Raw genomic sequence first — 24,121 nt, forward strand, 5'->3', positions numbered from 1 at the left:
AAAAAAAAAAAACTAAAAAAAAAAAAAAAAAAACAGAAAAAGGCATAATATGAAAATAAAGTCACAATTTAATTCCAATGTGTGACTTGTCAGTTGTAAACAGACTATTTCTGTCTGTTTATTAGAATGGGAAAGATTGAGTGTTTGTGATTTTTAAAGTGTAACACAAAGAATATGACTAATAATAATTTAACTGTAACAGTTATATTTTTCATATTTTCTTTATAGTTATTCAACATTAATCTGACAAGTACTCAGTTTATACTGAACACATATTTGGGGTTGTACTGTATCCTGGAGAGGCCGAGGAAATGTTCAACTCCTTTAGGTGCCTGACAACTCCTCTGAATAGCTGTCCCTCCAAGGACAAACAGCTTTTCAGGTCATTTGAAATGTGGATCTACCACTCCCAGACAGCTGCAAGTCCAGGAGAGTCTGTACCTGACCCTGGTAAACTGCAGGTGAATTGTTGGTTCAGGGAGGATAGTAGCCGAGACAAATTTTCTTGAATAGGTGTAATTAGTTTTGATCAGGGACATTGCTATTGTAACTCATATTGACATTATCCGCTTTATCCTAAAATGTGTACAATAAGCTACAATAAAAAAACATTATAACAGTATAAGAGAGTAGGGTGTCAGCTGGAGGCTTATGCCTGTCAGCCCTGCCTATTCATTGTATTTATCGGCAACTTGATTGAAATATCTGTTTTCAGAGCCATGCCTGGGTTCTGCTGTAGAAGAAGAAACAGTCTTTATTCGTCTTGAACACACCACACTACAACACATGCTTGCACACACACACACATGCTTTGATGGTGGCCAGCCAGGTGAAATGGATCCTCTGCATTTGACCAATCCTGGCTTGTCCTTCCTCCGGGGGCACAGCCAGGAGCAGTGGGCAGCAGTAGGCTGTTCCAGTGGTGGTGCCATCAAGTGGGAGAAACAGGGGTAAAAAAAATTTCAACAAACAAACAAACAAAGAGAACCAAGACAAAAAAGAACTCCGGTCCTGACTTGAACGGTGTTTCCATCGGTACTGTGCGAGAGCCCTCCTCTCCCATTGGACTTGAACGCAGCATGAGTCGATGACTATGGTTTGCTCTGCTATGCTTTTGTTTGCAGGCATGTGATGGGGTGATGGGTCGCTTGTGGTTGAGGAGGAAGGTGTGAATTTCTGGATATTGCAACACCGGTATTTGACTTACAGACTGATTAAGCGACTTTGGATTACGGACATCGGGACTTAATAGTTCCAGGAGTGGGTACTGTGGGGAAAAGTTTGTAGGGATACGACCGACGGCCTGTATAGGTCCGGAGCAGTATTCATACACTGTTCGTTCCAAACCCTGGCATGATGGCAGGGAGGGAGTCAGGTGTTAAGAATAACAGCGTGGAGTTTATTGAGGAAGTGGGAAACTGTAGTGATGGGCGGAGGGAAAGTGAGTGGGTGGAGGTAGGGAGAGGGAGCCATGACGGCAGTTAGTCTGAAGAGAAAGAAAGTTCTCGATGTGGCAGGGATCATGTGGAGAGGGAGCAAGGCCAAAGTGCTGTCACTGTGGAGGGAACCACAGCGTCGCCTTTCTGGGATGAGAAGTGTTGAGACGAGGGGTGGGAGGTGGAGGGGAAGGGTAAAGTTTCTCACGCGGAGTCATTTAAGAGGGCTGGACAGAAATAAAACAGAAGGGGCTGCTTGCTGTTGTGGGTTTGGTTTGGGGTCCCGCCGGCTCGTCTGTCGGCGCGGGGCCTGGCTCCGGCTCCGTGCCTGGCACCCACGGCCCAGGTTTTGCATCTGTGGCTGTGTCTTGTGCCTGCACTTGGAGGTGGGTTGTATGTGTGGGCCCCGGGGGTGCAGGGTCTCCTCGTGCTCATTTGGATTGCTCCGCGGGCTTCCAGCTTCTCCGGGGGTCTTCTGTGGCTGCAGGGTGGGGTACTCAGGGCTTTCCTGCAGCTGTGGGGTGTCTATGCAGCTGCTTAGCTCGGGGGGGGGATGCTGGCTTCGGGGCAATTTCCACTGTTTGGAGGCGCCACGACATAATATCGACCTTATACACCAGAACCAATTGGAATAACACTGTACACTCACCGTGGACACCTCACACACACACACACACACACACACACACACACACACAGACACACACGCACACGCAGACGCACACGCACACGCACACGCACACGCACACACACACGCACACACAACCAACACCTGCTTTGAAGGCACCCCAACACCCTCCTGGTTACATTCCTCTCCTTTTCACCCTCATTTACTGCCATAACTCTGACAGGAAGAGGCCACGTGCACAATTGTAGTTCCAGTTTTCCTGGACCTGATTAACGCAGTGTTTAGGTTTTTCTGGCACGTGTTGTTTGGTCGTCTGTTTAGTTGTCTCACCTGTAATGAATCTCCCCCTCTTGGAGTAGTGATTAGTAGTTTATAGACCCAAACATGGTAAAATAGTTCTTCAAAGAGGGGGATTGGTGACGGCTCTGCGTGACAAAAAACTGTGCTCTTGTCATCCTACAGGTCGTTCACACACAGAGTTATTGCAGCAGTTCTTGATGATTAAAGAATCCATAAAGAGTTGCATTGCAGGTTGAGAAGTTGAGCTTCACTTGCAGACTAACTCTGCCCTAGATGTAATAGCATACAAATACTTTGTTTTGTATGCCCAGCATGCTGACAGCACAGGGTAAAAAAAATAAAAATAAAACATATTAAGGATGAACAATGAGAGCAGAGAAACGTGTGGGGAGAAAAGAAGAAAATAGTGACATTCATTCAAGATTCAAGATTCAAGATTCAAGATGTTTAATTGTTGCATACATATACAAACATGAATACATATATGTAGTGAAATGACATTGCAACACATTTTGAGGTGCTAAAAATGTGGGGTGAGAGAAAAAATTTATTGGTCATAAGTTACTACAACCCGCGTATAAGACTGGAGTCAAACAAGGTGCAGGATAGAACTAATGCTGTGTGGTGTGGGGATTTTAATGCACCTAACACCCTGTGGGGGAGAGAGAGAATGGATAATAATGGTCAAGTCATAGAAGAGTTGTTGGATGGGAAAAACCTAGTGTTCCTAAACGACGGGAATAAAACAAGGATAGATGTTAGCACGGGAAAGGAGTCTGTGCTTGATCTCACGCTGGTTTCCAATAACATGGCACCGATGTGGGTTCCGAATGTGCATCACGAAGGAACCGTAGGGAGTGACCGTTGCCCAGTCTTCTGTAAAGTCAACCTTTCTACACCACTGAGCACAGAAGACAGGAGAGGGAAATGGATGTTTCAAAAGGCTGATTGGGAGAAATTCCAGAAAGAATGTGAGAGATACCTGAGCCAGATTGATTATTATATAGACATAGAAAGATTTGTTATTGAGCTATGGTATAAAAGTAGCTTCATTGGAATCCTTTCCTAAAAGTAAAGGCAAAGTAAAGGGGAAAGCAGCGCCACGGTGGGATGACAAACAGGAGGAGTAATCTATCTATCTATCTGTCGGTCTGTCTGTCTGTCTGCCTGCCTGCCTGTCTGCCTGCCTGCCTGTCTGTCTGTCTGTCTCTCTATGTATCTCAGAATATGCTTGCTCTGCTTCCTAATGGGGACAGGAGTGACGAGGAAAATCTGACACCCCTGGACATTGTAGGTGTTCACTATCTCCAGCAGATGGCAGTAGGTGCAGCATTTAGGATGCAAGCTGCCGCCCAACCCCAAAGAACTCGAAGAAGAAGAAGAAGAAGACGAAGAAGAAGAAGACCATTATTGTTTTCTATCAGGCAGCAGTGCGCATGCGCCGTACTCCCTGACCGGAGGAGGCGTAGGAGCCGCGTTCAACCCGTATGAGACTGATGAAGCTGCCGATGTCTGCCAGATAACCGTCATTTGAGGGTCAGCTTGCCTTCATTTCAGAGCCGTCGTGATGGGTGAGTTATTCTGCCACGTGTTGGCTGTTATGCGTTGTCAAAAAGGCTTAGTTTGGCTTTTAAGGTGAACAACGTAACATTAGCCCAATGCTAACCGGCTAAAAGCAACACAAACTAACTCACCATATGTAATCAAACCGCTTACACAAATTCCACAAAACAAAACAGAAATTTGTCATAAATTTGCTAATAATGGTTTGTGGCATTTTATATACGTTAACATAAACCATTTAAATATATACGAACTAAAACTATATTTATACCCACAGCCACCCTGCCCTTGAATTCATTAATATGCATATTAATGAATAGAGAGAGAGAGAGTGAGAGAATTACATTTTATTTCTCTCTCTCTCTCTCTCTCTCTCTCTCCTGTGGTTTGTCTCTATTTTTTGTTGTTTATTGCTTCCTTCATAATCAAGTTTCTGCTGTTGCAACATGACTTACCGAAAATAAAGGAACCTTAAAAGTCAAAAAAGTACCCCCCACTCCAAGACAAATTCCTTGTATATGAAAAATGTACTTGGCCAAATAGCAGATTGTGATATCACCCGCAATGAAGTCTAAATTCTAAAAATGGATTTCATAGACAGTTCATCTATTATATGTCTTCCATCAGATCATGATGCTGATCATGCAGATGAAGCAGATGAGAGGTCCTTGTCCCCAGTGATGGACCGTAACCCCTCACCACCCCCAGACACAGCCGACGGGGCGCAGGGTGAAAAGGTGGATGCCATTGGAGAAACTGTGTACAGCAAGCACTGGCTTTTCAGTACCCTGACTCGACTCATCCAGGCAAGACCTTGAACCTGTCTGTCTGTCTGTCTGTCTGTCTGTCTGTCTATCTATCTAACAAATATCAGTCTTAATTTCACTTCAGATGGTGTCAAAGCTAGAGGAGGAGGACTCTGATGATCAAGTGCAGCTTTCTGATGACGATGAGGAAGACCTGTGTAGAGTCTGGGATATGGCAATGGATAAGGTCTGTATAACCCTAACAAAAACATTATTTCACATTCAATGGCGTGAGAATGTGTTATAGAGATATCTAAATATGTGTGTAAATGAAAGAGGGTGACAGCATGATATATGTTAAATGGCTTCTACCTGTATAACATTTTGTGTAGTGTGTGAATGTGCGCCTTATGTTTGCAGGACGTGGCTGGTTTCCTGCAGGAGTTCAAAGCTGCAGATATCCTTCTTGGGGTGATTGCTAAATCACGCTGTCCTCGTCTCACAGTGAGTGATTTTTATTTTTTTCAAAATGTACCTTTTGGGAAAAAAGCATGTTTTTTGTGAATTAAATCATTATATTTTATTCATGTATCGTATATCAGATTATTACAACCTTTTACACCTGTGTGTTTTGCGTTTTTACCTATGCAGGAGATCTGTGTGGGAATTCTTGGAAACATTGCTTGTTTTCCTGATACCTGTCAGTCTCTGAGCAAAAATGAAGATTTAGGGTAGGTCAGAGTCTCAAAGTTGGCTGTCCAACCTTGTCCTACGTCACAGAATTATTGATAAAATGAGTTTGCATGATACTATCTGTTTTTCAACATGATTAATATCATCAACAGAAACAAAACAAATTGATCTTCCCATTCCCAATGTATACTGTATCCTCTAAGCTACAACATGTAAAGCACACATAATATTGTAAATAAAGTTATTATTATTATTATTATTATTATTATTATTACATGACCCAATAAACATACTCTGAATGGATATTTAAATGCCTGTCTGTGCTTAATCTAATCTCTCTAATCCTTTATAAAGAAGCTTCTTAAATTATTTTTCCGCACCTCAATTTGGTGAATTAAAGGAAGAAGATAGCCCTGAAGTGTTTAAACTGTGTGCTCTGAATGATACTGTCTGATTCGCCCACAGTGCGGTGCTGTTGCTTCTCCTCGGAGACACTGACCCTCCCACTCTTCTGGAGACAAGCAGGTGATATCTGGTGTGTGTGTGTGTGTGTGTGTGTGTGTGTGTGTGTGTGTGTGTGTGTGTGTGTGTGTGTGTGTGTGTGTGTGTGTGTGTGTGTGTGTGTGTGTGTGTGTGTGTGTGTGTGTGTGTGTGTGTGTGTGCACCGAGTGTTTACTGTGTTCTGTCATGGTTCCTGCAGGTTGCTGCTGACGTGCGTGTCTCAGAAAGATGTTTGTGCCGTGTGGCTTGAACGGATCCGACAGCTGACTTCTGTGTGCACCAGCCTCTGTTTCATCATGTGCAGCTCTACTAACTGTACAGTAACGGATTATTTATCTTAATTGGAAAAAAAAAAAAAATATATATATATATATATATATATATATATATATATATATATATATATATATATATATATATATATATATATATATATATATATATATATATATATATATATATACACACACACACACACACACACATAAAACTGAACTGTGTCCATGTTTGCAATGAATTTGCATCTTTATGTATTTACACTTGGTCACTTCTCGATGGCATTCAAAAATATAGTTCAGAGACTGCAAATCAAGCTACCCCACATGGAGTCACTTGATATGCACATAGGGTGGCAGAACATTTGTGGCAGATACAAGACTTGTATCCTAATATTTGATTGATGGTTTTTTTTTTTAATAAAAAATATGTAGTTAAATTTTTTTAAATATATAATAATTTCTATATAATCCATGTGGCGCGCCCTCGTTGCTCGATTCTATTAAATCGATTGGACTTAAAATTCATATGAACCAGTTTCCTCATATGCAATGTGGAATATCAGTTTTGACAGTAGTGTAATAGACTGTAATTTATAGCTATTGTTTATATTTATGGTTGTTTGTGATGCTGTTAGGCCTAAATGTGAATTAAAACACATAAAATTAGTAGTGCGCTCTCTAAAATAATAATAAACATAATTTTGGGACATAAAAGCAGGGTATTGGGCCAAGAAAAGTTGAGAACATCTTACATAGGTCCTTGTTAATCCATTGAAGGGCATTTGCAACACAAGAATATTTTCATTTTTTTCTTTGTTAATATATAGTTTATATAAATACATATATAGTTTACATGAAAAAATAGTGCATGAATGCCTTTTTGCATGTTAAGTTATGTGTGGACGTGTCCATGTGCTCCTCCAGTGGAGTTGCTGGTGAAGGTTGGGGAACTGGTGGACAAGATGTTTGACCTTGATGAGGATCTGATGAAGAGTTGGATCACAGCGCAGTCAAGAGAGGATGATGATGGTGAAAGACGTCTCAATGTCGTCTCCTCGCTCCTTGAAGCTGCCAAGCAGCTGAGGTGAGAATGTGTTTGCAACTGTTTTGTTTTTTTATCAGTTAGGTGCTGGTAAAACCTGAGAATGCTTATTTTATTATTTAAATGTTATTGGGAAGAGGTTAATGGATTATGTATGTCAAGGGACAATTCCAAGCTTTCCAAACAATCTGCAAACTGCGGAAATGAGTTGTGATTAAACTATGTTTAAAGGGGACCTATTATGCTCCTTTTCAACAAGTTAATATCGGTATCTGAAGTCCCCAAAACATGTTTTTGAAGTTTTTTGCTGAAAATATCACTGATTATGTATTCTAGCCTTTCTAACATGCCTCTAACCCATCCTGTTCCAGGATGCTCTGTTCAATTGGGTGGCACTACACTTCTGAGGTCCCTAGTTCTGTCAGCCAATGGGGTTTGAGCTTTACTTCTTGGTTTTGCTGTTTTGTGTATATAGTCCATAAACCTTCATTGATTTTACCTTATCATTCCACCAGTGATTTTTTTGTTTCATGTAAACGTGGGTAAATAAAAGACATTTTTATTGGTTTTGTTTGGAGAAACACACACCAGATCCTGCGCCACAGCTTATTGTCTATCTACCGCATAAATACTTACATTTCCATCGTCTGCTGTTTCTTCACGGACAGTTGGTATTAATTCCTCTTTCTTTTAAAAGATTTGTGCTGGTCTGTAAGCCAGCAGAGCTGTTCCCAGTGGGTCTTGTTATTCTCCAGCCATGGGTGGAGTTACTCAGTTGGAGGTGGTTTCTAATTCTACTGAGGCCCTAAATGACGTACAAATGGGCTTCAAATCTGAACGGCTTGTTTCATGACATGTTTCTGAAATAGACGGCTCACAAAAAACTGACTTGGTTGTCTTATTTTACAGTTTGTGTTAGTAGGCCCATCAGAGACCTAAATATACAGTATGTGCATAAGCACTGAAAAAGTGTATTTTTCATAAGAGGTCCCCTTTAAGCAGTAATAACCAAAATCGGCCGGCAGTAATAAAGTGGTATTACTCATTGTTAGACTGCAACACAATTATGAGGTGTCATTTATGTGCCTCATTTCCATGAATCCAAGATAATGTACTTGTATTCGCAGAACAGAGAGTCCAGATGGTTTGGAGGCGTATCTGCACATCCTGCAACTCATCACAACCACAGATGAGGGCATTCGGACCCTTGGTAAGGCCCATAATGGGAGTGCATTTTCAGTTTAACTGGTAGTGACGAAGCAAATCTTGATCAACATGTTACTCCCCCCCCCTGTGTCGTCATACTAATAAACAAAAAATATAAACGAGTCTTTCAAAAGAAAATAAACCACAAAGCCCCCATATTGGCTCCAACACTATTTGTGTAATAGGATGTAATTCCATGTATTTTTTTAGCTGCCCCAGACGGGCCAGGGAGGGCGGTGTGGGACTTCCTCAGTGTGGTTGTGTGTGAGGACCTCTGCCAGCCAGAAGATCCTCCGCTGGTCATCCAGGAGCAGAAGGTTCTTCTGGTGCCGGCGCTGGCCGTCCTGTCGGCTCTGTACGGAGTCCAGGATCAGTGGACCAGCACAACGGAATCCTGTAAGACTGGAAGTACTTTCGGATGTTTTTGATCTATTTTGATTTTAGGTTCTTGTTTTACAGTCATCGTTCTTGCAAATTCATTCACATTATGTCACGTTTATGGATTTTAAGTTGATGATTAATAATTGTCATACAAACAATTGAAATTGACAATTTAATCGTCTTTTATTTTTAATTTTATGCCACTTTAATAGAATAACCTTGTAACAGCATTACTACATCTGTCTATTGACGTTGAAAATTGGGACATAACAATTCCAACATTGGCTTAAAATTCCCCTTAAATTTGGACGCAAACATGACTGTTGCATTTGATGATTTTATGAAATGATTGTGCTCAGCTAAAACAATTGAGATTAGACGCTTACTTATTTATTTTGACGTCACTAGTTTACATATTACGACTTAGTAAACTGAGCTATTGTGGAAGTGAAAGCCAGTATGTATGAAGATTAAACTGATCAAATGCAGCAGGAACTGATCATATCAGATATTGTGCGGTATTCCAAGTATCTTTTTGTGTGCGTTGTTTTGTGTTTCTCCAGGCCTTCCTCTGGTCGGCTCCATGCTGCGTGTGCTGCAGCTCCACAGCGAGTATCAGCAGAACAAAACCGCAGGAGATGACACGAGAGATGAACAACTGCAGTTCCTGGTGGAGACCACAGTCGAGTTCCTCGCAGAGATTCTCAATCATATCACGAAGGTACCGTCACAGTTTGTCCACCTCCTTGTTTATCCAACGCAGTCTCGTTAAGAGCGGCATGTCTTTGGTGAAAATACAACCGAAATGAACATCAAATAATGGAGGAATGTTTTGCTTGTACCGCCATAGTTTCATTTACAGTATACTGTCTCTGATGGAAGCCGTTGTAAAGTAGAGTTCCTGTGCCTGTTCTGTGCAGGAGGAAGTGGAGGAGCTGTTGAGGAAACAGTATTTAACAGAGAAGACTTGTCTGTCAGCAGTGGACAGTTTACTACCTCAGTTCAAGTTGACGGTAAGTCATACCGCTGTCTGCCTCTACATATCGGGCCCTTCTGCCACCATATTGGACATCGTGGTTCGGAAGATTTAAATGCTTAATTTTGACTATCGGACATGCAAATAGAAAAATGTTTTAAGATTAAAAGATTTTAATCAACTGAACGTGCATCATTTAAATCTTCCCTAATATGAGCGCAGTCCCCTGTCACCTACCTTAAAAGGTAACTGAAACAAACAAATTCTCTTTTTGCAATGTCTTCATTGGGTTTAATTGAGAGCCTTAGAGCCTTTTCAATTACTGATGGTTTGCAAAATGATGCATATGTAATTTTAATGTTTGGTTTATACATTGAAACACATGCCATTGCACCATCCTTACATTATAACAGGGGTTACTAACCTTTTTTTATGGCAAGACCCCTATGGCAGACTAAAATCAGAGTATTGTACCCCTTCACAAAAAAAAAGTTAACTGCTGTGGTTAAACATTTAATGTAAACCTTGCTGGAAAATCTGTAAAAATAAATATATACATTTTTTGAGTGTGTTATCTTAAATCTATGTATATATGTAACTAAAAACAAAAGAGAATGCTGGGGACCCCCTATAGTTCCTGCGAGGACCTCAACAGGGGCTGTGGAACCGTAAGCCAACCACCATGGAAAGTAAACAAGAGTGTTTTCCATCTGGTGTCCTGTGCAGTTGGAGCACCTGGGGACGTTGCTGTCAGACGCTGATCCCCGTCTCGCTGACGAGGTGAGGAAACGATTTTCCGTGTGAGGCTCCAGACGTGCGTCCCCGTGGAGCACGCGTCCAGACCGAGGGGTGGTGCTGGGCCGTGCGGGGGCGGCTTGGACCCGGTATCCCTGGGGACACGGTGTCCTCCCCATGACCGGGCAGTGGTTCACTTGTGGAGACTCTGTAGACGTGGCTGTCGTATGATGACAAATAAGTGATTTTTCTTTACATCATGATGTAAACACATTTCTGTGAATTAAACTTGATCCATTTTATGAACGCTATTTTTGTATAATATTTTCTGTTTTGTATTAAAAGTACATGTTTCTCAAATATTGTTTGTTAGTCGTATTTAATAAGTTCACTTCATTTTTCATTTGACGTGTTAATAAATATGTTGAAGGAATTTTATTGATCATACAGTAACTATATACTACTGAAATGAGCTTGGTTGCTTCTCTTAAATGTCTATAATTGAAAAGCATCACAAAGCTTGTTTATTCAACATTCAGCTCTTCTCACAGCGAGAGGGATGCATCCATTTGGAACAGAATTTTTTTTCCATATAATCACAAATATGTTTGCAAGCTTTTTAATTCATGAATTACGATTCTCGCGTTCAGGCGAACGTCCACCACGAGGCAATTCTTTCGGCTGTTCCAATTTCATTTCATGCGCGCATATTTTACAGAATTCCTTTCAAAATGGCGCTGACAGCGATTAATGCGAACCTACATCTTATATAAAAAGGCCTTTAAAGTCCCATTGAGTCATCCTTTCCAAGCATATGAGTAATGGGCATGCTGATGACAACATCAAGTGTTTACCAGAGGGTGACAGTCACTCGATAAGGACAATAAAATTAGATGAAAGGCCTGAACCTGACAACAATAAGCTCATTTGGTTTCCAAATGTAGCATTGCGCCTACTCAGAGGGGAGAAGCAGGACAACCTGCGCATTTAGCTAGCTAAATGAAGGCTGTGTGAATATAGCAGCTTTTTAATTAAAGCTGGGATTGATATGTAGAACACTCTTTCTAATGGAAATCCAGAGTTGAGGAGGGTGTGTGAGTGAAAGGGGGGGACAGCATGAAACGCACAAAAAAATGCCTCACATAATCCTACTAGTGGCCGGGCGCGGGCCTCGACCATGTGGTGACGTGTGCAATGCAGATGTCTAGAATTATTGTTTTGATTTTCCCAAGATCTGTCCTGGACGTGGATGTGATTGTACTTGGCCTTTCGAGAAGCGCCCTACCCTCGCGAGTTGCGGCGTGCTCGGCTCCGTGCTGGAGGCTTCACTGCCGGTGCCGTTATGCCACGGCATCGGGCTGAAGATCAGTGTGTGTTGTCAGTCTGCCAAAGCCTAATGCGATCTGACTCCGTGCACGGTGCGGCAAGCATAACTTTGCACGGGCCCCGGTGTGTGTTCCAATAGGACGCTGGTGGAAAACGGATGTCAGGGCAGTCTGATGTTGATGCCACATGTCAGCAAGTTATTTCTCTGTTTACCTTCGCCCGTGCTTGTTCATTTAAGTGACAGTTTGCTTTACAATCAGAGTTCTATTTTTATCTTGGCGTGCCTGTGGGAACAACTGCCTAGAGACAAAATAGAATTTCCTCAGCATCTGTTATGATGCTTAATCTTATGCTGTTAATCTTGAACAAGATTGCCCTTCAGGCAATCAGCATCATATCTGTGTTAACCGTTCTAAATCAAAATCAGGAAACAAATTCATAAATCTCACTATGAAACCATCTGTCATTCAGCGACAGAACGGCATCATATATTAGAACTTTCTTTCATTTTGATCTGGGACAGCGCTATCAAATCCAAACTCATAAGACGTCAAATCAGATAGAACTCATTGCATTTTGTGACCACTGTATTTTATGTGAGCGGCTGAATATGTAGGAAACAACAAAGCTCAGAGCAGAGTCTGTTGCTGGGATAAAGAATGTCATGTCCCTTTGATTCCTGCGTCTTTTCTCTTGGCGGCCACCTGGTCGGGTTCGTTAATAAAGAATCCACGTGGCTTTGCGAGCAATCAAAGGCCCTTCAGCTCATTTCCTGCGCTCGCTGGCTTTCTGTCTCGTGTCAACAGAATCACAATGAAACTTTCCCCTGGCGAGGCGTCCGTATCCAAGACGAATGACGTTCCCCACGGCCAAAACCGTAGCGCTGACGTCAATTCTTTAATTGGCCTTGGGTGACCTTTTCTCCCGGCGTGCTCCACTTCAGGTACTGACCCTCAAGCAGCCTCAGGAAGCCCCAAGCCTCGCAGTTGGGTCAGATCTGACCACAGGAGGAGAGAACAATGTTGATTTTCATTAGCTTTTGACTCTTATGTGTGTCATTCAGCTGACCCACATATGGGATCTCTCCGTTTTTAGGGTTAAGAGGTCATCCTTAGCCCTAAAAAGCCTCAAAGGGATTATTTAAGGATCCGTTGGCATGTCCACTAGGCATTCTCCTTTCTTTCTATTGTGCCATCCCCCCCGAAGCTCCTTCGCATTCAGATTTTTTATCATTTTAAAGGTAATTGATGTAATCCACTGGAAATTATTTACGCTCTATTTTAAGTTGTCCTTCATAAACCTGTTTTTACATTCTGTTTTAAACCAGATCTTTTGGGGATCATATCTAACCTGTGTCAAAACAATGAATTCTGATTCAATGAAATATACTTTTGCTAGAAATCAGGATTAAACATAATCTAAGTGCAAGTGCATATAGTATCCCAGTCCTTAAATATGCTGTATTTGTCTGAAATAAATATACTGTTACTTTATGTATTCTGGTGAAAGAAAACGGCTGGTCGGGGCCTGTTTTTTCCCCACTAGTCTTAATTTGTTGTCCTATTTGACCCATTTTGTCATTTCAGTAAGTAAGGAGTGTTAAAATGATGAATTTTGAGAGCAAAGAATTAACTATTAATTCCTGAAGAAATATACCATTTTCAATCAGCGACCCTGATGAGACAAAAGTGAGTGAAGATTATTCAAACAAAAATTTGATATCTTTTGATTTTAAAGTCATTTTCCAAACCAGCTACAATGCATTGCTTTCTTTAGTTTGTACATATCAATCTGTCTAAATCATGTCAGCTGAATATAGGCAGTGTCCCCCAGATGGTCAATTAAACAAAGCAGTAAGCAGTTCAAACATACTCAGATGTGCTTCTGATAAACGATGAACTTAAACAATCACTTCTCATTTATCACACTGGCTCTAATTTCGGCCGCGGCAGCTGTGCAGCCCTGTTGCCTCGCCCCGTTCCGTCGTCGTGTCACCAAGCGCCATATGCCACTGTTTGCTCCGCAGTGACAGAATCTGAGCTAATTAAAGAGACGAGGACTCATTCAGGAAGTCCACTCAGGCAGCAACCATTCACCGCCCCCAGTTAGTTCCTTGTCCAAACAGTCCGTTGTAGCAGCTGATGGATTGGAATTCTATTTATTAAGTGCTGGTGTGAGACCTTTCGGTTCTTAATGGAAAATCAAATACACCAGAACTGCAATCTGGAATTATGTGACCAAAACGTAAACTCTGAGAAGCGACCGCCGCATTAGTGACCGCTGAGCTAAATTACACAGACAATACAGATTTTTACTTCTTAGTAGAAAACGTTAAATGTGATGTTGGTCTGAGGCTCTAGCCCTCAATACAGTATCTGATTAAATTGGATTAAAAGTTTTATATTTCAAATTTGTGCTCATGTAGGTCGAGAGCAAAATCCAGACCAAGTTTAATCAACCGGCGGCTCACGTTTTAATGCAGACTGGCCCTTAATCTGAACTGTATAGTCACACTAATTTCAGAAAATACCTGTAGTGCTGAGAGTATCAACAATCAACACACCCCTCATCGATCTGTTGAGCTGCGGTGAACCATATGATTGGCCAACTGGATATAATGATCTATCTGACTTGGCTCTTGTTCACAATTGCAACTAAACAAACAACGACCAAGAAGCAGTGTAAATTTAAGAATAGTATCTGCATTAGTTCATTTTAACTCTTTAAACTTTTTTTTGAATGGATAAAGACAATTTGAAGAGTATGAAGGTATTTTGCATTTTCTTTTTGTATCGGTACTCGACAGCTGAAATGGCTTATGGGTCCCGAAGCCCGTAACGGGTTGAACATCTGTCAATTTAAGTTATAACTTTAACTGAATGGTGAGTGGTTTAACTGAGTGGTAAGTTACAGTATCTAAGGCTGCTAATATTAGTTTGTTTTAGGGACGGGTGAAAGGAGACTTCACCCACCAAGTGCAGTTCAGTGATCATATTTGAATAAGAAAGCGACGGAGGCGGCGCCGTTCCAGTTAAAGGTTCTGACACCATGGTGGGCACTTTGCAGGTGAGATTATCCTGAAGGATCACCTGCAGCTAAGGGCTCAGACGGTGTCAGTAAATCCTCCTGATTGAAATGAACAGAACTGGGTCAGACATCCACGAGGAAGCTCCCACCGCCGCCTGGAAGACGATAATGTCTCCCCTTACTACACCACAAGAAGACCTGGCGCTCCGGGACAGAGCGTTCACGTGGACGTGGTTTTACATTTACACACACGTTGATAGGCAGAGTGATATTATATAATGTGAGGAAATACACGTTCGACTAGGCAGCAGTGTGTTTTTCGATAACTAAATGAGTGAATAGAATTAGCACTCGCTCGATACCTCTGAAAAATAAGGGGGAAGGACCTTATCAGCAGCCACAACAAAGCGTGGTATTACGTACAGTGCTGATCAACAGCAGGCCTGATCGTGCTTTTCATGTGCTCAACACAAACAATACATGTATTATATAGATATTTATAATATTATTAAGGAATTAATGAAGCGTACAATTTCCCCTCACCTTTTGCATGCCTCATTGTGGCAGTGCCACCTGCCACACGTCACCCGAGCAGCGTTTTCAGGGCCCTCCGGCACAGAGACACAGACGATAGGGTTGAGAACACACCGGTTTCTCTGTGTGTGTGTGTGTGTGGGGGGGGGTTTACCTGTTGTTCGTTGATTGATTACTCCAACAAGCAACAGGCGTACAGCCACACTGATCCTGGGCCCAATTACCTAGACCCAGGACAGGTGTGGCTGCCCAAACCACACCACATACTGACACAAAACTAAGGTGGAAAAAAATGCCTGGACTCTGAAACTCTGAAATGCCTGGTTCCCATACCTCAAACAAACAAAAAAGTCTTTCAGGGGACCTGGTTGCCCGAAACAACATGCTCCACCGACGAAACCTCCCCCAGGGCGATGATGCAGACTACCCCTCCTCCCGTCCAGAGCGTGGGGCCTCGGGCTGCTGTGCGGCTGGTGGAGGTGTAACCGGGCTTGGCTGTTGCGGGGGCTGCTTGGAGGGGTGGCCTGGCTGCTGGGCTGCTGGATGGTCCCGGCGCAGGCTGCTGGGCCGAGCAGCTGGCTGCAAGCGGTTGCCCATGGTGGCTGCTGTGGCTGCTTCTTCCCCGGTCCTCCACTGGACACCCTGGGTGCGGCTGCTGCTGCCAGTCGGGAGAGGGCTGGTGCTCGACCCGCTGGTGGCTCCAGGGAATCTGGCATTCTGTCTCCCTTCCCCGTTCTGGAGAGTCCCTGATTAGGTGCCACTGTGGCAATGAAAGCCACTGGTTAATTTATTACTGCCAAATTTTCAAAATTCACAAAGTGCTATTTGATGTTACATGTTGGGAGAGTTTGCTTTTTCGCAGCAGATCTATTGAGTCGTGGCGCCGATGGACTAATGACGATGGGAATGACCTACATAAATCTGCACGAGTGAATTCCTAAGTCATACGTCTTCTCTAAGAAACCATGCACTAATCATCCAGGACAGCCATGACTGTCCCTTTTGACCTCATTAAACTTCAGCCTCTCAACATCCTCCAGAGTCTGATAAGAAACCAGCCACAGCTGCAGGACCCACACAACACTCATTTAGATGAAAATATAAGATTAGTACAAAATATTGTGTTTAAGATTGCTGATTGAAGTTATTCACCCATGAAAACCAGTTGAATGAATCCAAATGAATTAATCTTACTTGTGGCTCATCCCACGTGGGATTGTAAGACACTTTTACAGAGTAATAAAAAAATATGTAATACTCCATCTTCCATTGTACAAAGACAAACAGCCTCTAGCGCTGCTGGTCAGACACCAGAAATCCAATTTAATGCAAATGTAAGATACAATATTTCTGCCTCGATTAAACTGTTTTCACACCACTGGCTCAGAGGATGCAGGGATCGTTCCAGGGGTTGTCGCTGTGTCATCATTTTAGCCTAAATGCAAAATTCACCACGGACAGTTACTGTAAGTTCAAACTGGTCAATAATATTGCCATAAACACACGATTCCATACCAGTTGTCTTCCAAGAGCATCTCATCCAATCTGCTGTGACACCATGCACATTTTAATAATGATGCCCCTGTGGAAAGTTTATGATTTCAGCATACGGGGCACACACACACACACACACACACACACACACACACACACACACACACAAGTTATACAGACACGTAGTGATGGGTGACATCAGTATTATTTCCCTCCTTTGTTTCTCCCACTTTCAATCACGCAATATAAAATATATATGTTTTTAATTATGTTTTCATAATAATACAGTAACTGCTAAATATATGTATTTCCCACAGACAAGGAGAGGCCCCCATCCTGCTCCTGCTCTCTGAAGTCTCATAAACACCCAGAACTAGGCAGGTCTGGTCCTCCGGTGTCCAAGCATCAAAGCCTCGGCTACGGCATCTGGAGCTTAAAAGTGAGATCAGATCAAATGTGATGAGAAGCAGTTTGATGCTGGACGGCTGCACCTCCCTCCCAGTGGGAGACTGGGATCCTACTGGGAATATACTGGGATCATACCGGGGCCATACTGGTTTCCCGCTGCAAACTGGGAGCTCACACTGGAGCCCCTCATGCGGCAGATGCAACGTCTGCAGCGTCTGCCTCCAGCAGCAGGAAGTGCACCTCACTGTGTCCCTTGTGTTAAGATGGAGTCACGGGTGGCTTGAGGAGGGGACACCTGAGGACCAACATGTGCCACTGCCACATGTCTCACTGCCACATGTCTCACTATCACATATATTACTGTCACATGTCTTACTGTCACATGTCTTACGGCAACATTTCTTACTGCCACATGTCTCGCTGCCAAATGTCTTACTGCCACATGTCTCACTACCACCTTTCTCACTGCTACAGTGTGTCTCATTGTCACCTGTCTTGCTGCCACAGCCTGTCTCACTAACACATGTCTCACTGCCACAGCAACATGTCTCACTGCAACCCCGTCTCACTGCCGCAACCACGTCTCACTGCCACAGCCACATGTGTCACTGCCACCTGTCTCACTGTCACCTGTCTCACCACCACCATACGTCGCACTGTCACCTGTCTCACTGTCAATACCTGACTCTGTCAACTGTCTCATTGCCACATGTCTCACCTCCACCTCTCTCACTACCACCACTCACTGCATGCCTCGATTCAGTTGTAAATTGAGTGGGTAATGGTGATCAGTATGTTTAGATAGAAGGGTCTCAGGCGTGGGTATGAACCGTATTTTCTCTAAAAGATGATAAAAAAAAAAAGCTTTTAGAAGATCAACTATGTGTTAATATTTTAACAACAGACTGCCAAAACAACCCTTTCTTTATTCCTTTGCAAAACTGGAACTTTGTAGTTTAATTATGGTAAAAGGAAAAAAAAAAATCCAGATTCACATCATTAGGTACAAAATGAAAAAGTGTCCATTGACGTGAGCATGGTCCTGTTTTTCCATTTGCTGTAGGTGAGATTATGGCTCTTCCTCCTCCTCCTCCTCCTCCGCCTCCTCCCCCTCCTCCCCCTCCTCACTCTGGATAAATAGGAAGGCTGGATGCTTATCAGCTGGAGAGGAAGGTCACTTCACAAAGTCCATGATAAAAAACACCCACCAGAAATAAATAGAGTTTCAAGATGTACTCGAACAGAATCGATGGACCGCGGAGGGGAAGATCTTTTGACTCCATGAACATTGCATTTGAGGAGAAGCTGCTGAACAACGAGGTGAGGGTTTCTTTCCTTTCTTCCGAATCCGGGACTATGGGAAAACGTCTCATCAGAAATTTTAACGAGAGGCGAAATATTCCAACTGGTCCTATATGAGAGCTTGTCCTCCACCTGATCCTTTGACTGAGACTGGAGGTTCAATTTAAATTAGTCACATGCAGCATCTGTTGGTGAGTGAGCCTGTCCGATAAATCGTCTTTAGGCCTCTAGTTTGTCATCAGTGCAGATTCATTTAAGCCTTTTTATGGCTATATGAACCCTTAAGAAGGTTTTAGGCCCGAGGGAAGCAGTGCATTTCATATCTCAAAAAGGGATTTGGTCTAAATTCTTCCTGCTGTTTTAGTTGAAATAGGAACGGACCCAACAATTATCTCTGATGTCTGTGATGCAGAGAAAGGGGCTGCCGGCGGGGCAGGCATGAAATAAATACTTTTATTGAAATTGCAATAAATAACGATGCTTTTGCATCTCCATCGAACTCAGCATTAATTTTATAATTTCAACTCATTTCTGATTTAAAATCTAGAAACAAAGTTTAATTTAAAACTAGTCCAATTAGAGACGGCAAAAAATAAAGAAAATTTATACACACCATTTTGAATATGAATAAAAGTGAATAACTTTTTTCATTAACAGGTTATTTTCAAGCATTTAAATATAGGATCTCAAGTATTGAATATGGACAATTTTCAGACCTATCAAGGCCACACAAAGTGACATGGAAATAACACAATAAAGCAGATGCAGTGATCTACTTCTGGAACCTCCTGATAATCACCCCGGTGTGTGTTTGATTGACTAAATGCAGATTATAACACACCACCAGGGGCTAATAATAGGCTTTGTGGCTCTTTAAACGGATTGCTCCGTGCTCCGTGTCTCACACCGAGGATCTGCACACTCATCCCGGCACAGATGCTCCTCTCCTGGCTACGCAGGCTCCTGCTCCGCCCCGGGCCGGGGGGGATCCGTGCGGTAGGCTGGGCTGCTCTTTCCACGACATTGGGGGGGGAAAAAAACACGAATTTACTGCTTTCCTTTTAGTTTTGAATGTCTAACAGCCCGTGCATTCATGCTTATTAGCAGAATTTATTTTTTACAATTATTCTGAAATTATTAACATTATTATCTGTTGCTGCCAATGAATCCAGATTAATCAATCAATCAATCAATCAATCAATCAAACAACCTTTATTTCTCCTTAACGAATTGAGGAGAAATACTCATTACCAAAGGTGTGGAGTAACAAAATAAATCGAAATACAATTGAATGCAAATTGATGTCTTAAAAAAAAACGAAAACATAATAGATAAAAGTGCAAAGAGTCTCTGTCCAAGGTGCTGAGCCTGCCTCTGTGTCTGGATGCTGAACTTTTTCAAAACTGTTCCTTGGATCAATTTAAGAATTAAAACATTTACATTTGTCTTATGATGTCGACACCCTGGGACTCCTGTGGCTTGTGTGTTCTTGTGCCGCCATAATATAGACATTTAAATGTGTTGATGCTTTTGAACTTAATATCTGAAATATGGACATTTTTTGTGACAAAATCTGGCTGAATGTGAAGTTTTAATTCTATATTTATTAGCACAACTGAGTCACGTGGTGCTCATGGGGCACAATGTGCTTTTTTATTTATGAGGTTGGCCCTCTGTCACTCTTGTGGTAACTTATTGTTGATTTATGAGTACTTATGAGTATTACATTCCATGCAATATGCAATTCATGTTGTGCTGCATTAAAGTGGCCATCTGTAAGATTCTTTTGTTGGAATATCCCATATTTGATACTCATCCCATTTTTATTTAGCTGACACTTTTTCAGAAACCGACATTCGATGTATTTGTGCATTATTGTTTGAATGGAATTCTGGGACTTTGAGTTTAATCCACCCAACACAGACATATGGGTTGACACTTGAATGAAACGCATATACTGTATCTTTATCTATTGTATCACAAATAAACCCTTACTTCAGGAATTTATAATTACAGCCTCAAAGACTATGTCGGCGTTCTCCCAGAAATTAACTTGTGAATAGACCTTTCTCCCAAAAAACAACAGTATATACTGACGTCGCTGCAGACTACAAATTGACAGTTGGCGGGAAACAAAACAGCAAATTCCCTTTTTAAAATCTCAATACTACCATTATTGCCGCTTAAGGTCAATTCAATAATAATCAATTATTTGCTGTTTTCAGATAAACAAATCAACATTCACGAAAATTGAGGAGAACACGGAGAAGAAGAACACGCCAGAGAAGGGAAGGGCGGCGATAATCTTTTCCCTAAAAAATGAAGTTGGGGGACTTGTAAAGGCGCTCAAACTATTCCAGGTAAGCGGGGAGACTATTTATGGATCTATTTAATGAGTATTTTTCAGGGTAAAATGATCCTAATGAGTATTAGTGATCGTATCAACTATTAGAAAAGGCCTCTTAAAGGATACAACTGAAATTCTCTGCAAAGAGTTTTATTTTGACACTAGTTTATGTTAGTTCTGAGTTCACTTGTCTTATTTGCTCTAATGCATTATAATGTTCTATCAATTTTGCAACCATTTACATACACTTAGAAAGTTGTATTTATTTATTTGGAGGGTGTTCACTGTCCAGAAAAGAGGCAAAAAAAAACAACCAAACCAGAAGAGATAAGAACAAGTTTAACCTATGGTTACTGAGCTTGACGCCTCACAAAGCCGCTGACACTGTGCATTTCAGGAAAACCACGTCAACCTCGTTCACATAGAATCCAGGAAATCGAAACGGCGCAACTCTGAGTTCGAAATCTTCGTGGACTGTGACAGCAACCACGAGCAGCTGAATGAAATCATCCAACTCCTCCGCAAGCACGTCAACATAGTGGACATGGAGCCTCCGGACAACTCCTGTCTGCTGGAGGACGGTGCGGAAAAGACTGCGCGTGGGCCTCTTACCGTCTTCAGTGCAACAATCTCATTTGATATTGACCTTTTTTTTTTTTTTCTTTTGTTTTGTCTTTGCTTTGACAGATATGGACAATGTCCCCTGGTTTCCCCAGAAAATCACAGATTTGGACAAGTGCGCTAACCGCGTCCTGATGTACGGCTCCGATTTGGATGCTGACCACCCGGTACGTACGGAGGCTGTTTTTCCCCCGCTCTCGGACTTTCTGACGTACACTCAAACACTCAGCGTTTGTTAAAATCACAGCGTTGATGCATTCCTTTCTCTGCATCTCCATCAGGGTTTCAAGGACAACGTCTACCGAAAAAGACGAAAGCATTTCGCTGACCTGGCTATGAACTACAAACAGTGAGTGAGAAATTGAAAATTGCACAATATGCACAACATCTCATTCACGTGACGGCGAGTGTTTGACGTGAGGCTGACCTCGTTGGGCCTCGTTTCCAGCGGCGACCCCATCCCTCGCATCGAGTTCACGGAAGAGGAGGTGAAGACGTGGGGAGTGGTGTACAGGGAGCTCAACGAGCTGTACCCCACACACGCCTGCCGGGAGTACTTAAAGAACCTGCCGCTGCTCTCCAAACACTGTGAATGTCGGGAAGACAACATCCCTCAGCTGGAAGACGTCTCTCGCTTCCTCAGGGGTTCGTTACAGCTAAACACTGTGAATACTCATCTTTAAAGGCCACCTGCGGCCAATTTCACATCCCATACCTTTTACTCCTTTTTTCGCCACGCATTAGGAGAGGGAAAGCGAAAGTTGAACACATGTCATGACCACTTTTTTGTGTGTGACAGATTTTTCTATATAGATGGGGTTTTCGCTCAATAAAATCACATTAAAAAAGGGCTGCTGTTGCTCAGCTGCAAAGAGGCAGAATGACTGTTAAGAAATGTTTTTGATCGGTTAAACTTGCATGGTGATGACTATGGAATCAATGAATGGAAAAACATGAGATAGCTCAGAAATACTAGAGTTGGCTTTCAGTTGAATCAACGTTGGAGCATTTCAGCCTCGCAGGAGTGATTTATTCAACAAGTCGTGCGTTGTCCCTCACTGTGTCCCCCTGTAGAGCGCACCGGCTTCACCATCAGACCCGTGGCAGGATACCTGTCGCCCAGGGACTTCCTGGCTGGTTTGGCCTTCCGTGTTTTCCACTGCACGCAGTATGTGCGCCACAGCACCGACCCTCTGTACACCCCAGAGCCGTAAGTGCCGTACTCCTGCAGGGTTTCCACAACCACGCACCTTAGTGGGCAGGCAGCAAACTAACTGTGAACACCAGACCAGTCAAATGTGTATCTATGTAACGCCACACAACACATATTCTCACACCTCCCTCTACCAACAAGTGCAACCACTGTACCATATTAAGATAAGATATTCCGATATTTGGCCTTGAAACTGACAACAGAGGCTCTTAAAAATGCATGCTTCCTGACCCGCTGTCGCCCTCTTTGTGCAGGGACACGTGCCATGAGCTGCTGGGTCACGTCCCACTGCTCGCTGAGCCCAGTTTTGCTCAGTTTTCTCAGGAGATCGGCCTTGCGTCCCTCGGAGCCTCAGATGACTCCGTTCAGAAGCTCGCCACGGTGAGTGGTTTGAATGCCCAGAATGCTTTGGGCATGTCACGACCCCTGCAATGCAGATTTTTTTTAATTTTTTAATTTTCGGTTGAATTTAAGAACCCATTTTTCGTAACTGTGACTTATTTCTCTTTCCACAGTGCTATTTCTTCACCGTGGAGTTTGGCCTATGCAAACAGGAGGGGAAGTTGCGAGCGTACGGGGCAGGGTTGCTGTCGTCCATCAGTGAACTGAAGGTAATGGGAATTTTAAAAGGTTTCAGTACCGCAGTCGCTAAATAATGCATAGGATGATGTGTTGCACTGTCTGAGTTTGTTTTTTTCCACTTGATTTCCGTTCCCCTGCAGCACGCGCTCTCTGCGAACGCCAGGATAACGCCCTTTGACCCCAAAGTGACATGCAAACAAGAATGCATCATCACGACATTCCAGGATGTGTACTTCGTGTCCGACAGCTTCGAAGAGGCCAAAGTGAAGATGAGGTGAGTTTCAGAGCTTAATGTAAATTTCAAACTATAGTTATAACTATATAATAAACCAAGATTCCTCGATGTAAAATAGTACAACTGTAACTGTCAACCTATTTTTATTTTTTATTTTTTTATGTTGATTTCAGAGAGTTTGCCAAGACCATCAAGCGCCCCTTCACAGTCAGGTACAACCCGTACACCCAGAGCGTGGACGTGCTGAAGGACACGCCCAGCATCAACAGCGTCGTGGAGGAGCTTCGGCACGATCTGGACATCGTGGGCGACGCCCTCATTCGACTGAACAAGCAGCTCGGCGTCTGAGCGTTCCGTCCACATCCGCCGTAGCTGGCCACGTCTTAAGGCATCCTGCGCTTGTAGCTCGCTCTATATTAGTACCATGAACGTGCAATGTTTTTCACAAAGATGTGTTTTTTTCCTTCGACGTGCATTTGTCTAAGAATTTGTTGAATTTACCGTTAACAGATACACTTTGACTGTGTGTTCGAGAGGAACTGCCCGA

At 42.7% G+C, this 24,121-nt stretch overlaps 2 protein-coding genes across 2 annotated transcripts; both read left to right on the forward strand.

The window, feature by feature from the left end:
- Window positions 1–3,818: 3,818 nt before the first annotated feature.
- On the forward strand, window positions 3,819–10,839 carry saal1 (serum amyloid A-like 1). Its single transcript, XM_080001850.1, has 13 exons — window positions 3,819–3,935; window positions 4,555–4,733; window positions 4,819–4,920; window positions 5,094–5,177; window positions 5,325–5,404; window positions 5,832–5,891; window positions 6,067–6,182; window positions 7,070–7,229; window positions 8,315–8,397; window positions 8,604–8,789; window positions 9,338–9,495; window positions 9,695–9,787; window positions 10,477–10,839. The coding sequence occupies exons 1-13, from the start codon at window positions 3,932–3,934 to the stop codon at window positions 10,552–10,554; spliced, it is 1,383 nt and encodes a 460-aa protein (XP_079857976.1). The 5' UTR covers window positions 3,819–3,931; the 3' UTR covers window positions 10,555–10,839.
- A 7,665-nt stretch (window positions 10,840–18,504) lies between these two features.
- Window positions 18,505–23,922, forward strand: tph1a (tryptophan hydroxylase 1 (tryptophan 5-monooxygenase) a; the record flags this gene model as incomplete). The annotated part of the gene is made up of 11 exons (XM_080001767.1): window positions 18,505–18,594; window positions 20,802–20,936; window positions 21,321–21,504; window positions 21,611–21,711; window positions 21,826–21,893; window positions 21,993–22,189; window positions 22,619–22,754; window positions 23,012–23,138; window positions 23,273–23,368; window positions 23,480–23,613; window positions 23,748–23,922. The coding sequence occupies 11 exons, from the start codon at window positions 18,505–18,507 to the stop codon at window positions 23,920–23,922; spliced, it is 1,443 nt and encodes a 480-aa protein (XP_079857893.1).
- Between the last annotated feature and the right edge of the window lie 199 nt (window positions 23,923–24,121).

This window comes from Zeus faber (assembly GCF_960531495.2).
Source record: "Zeus faber genome assembly, chromosome: 6".
Taxonomy (NCBI): domain Eukaryota; kingdom Metazoa; phylum Chordata; class Actinopteri; order Zeiformes; family Zeidae; genus Zeus; species Zeus faber.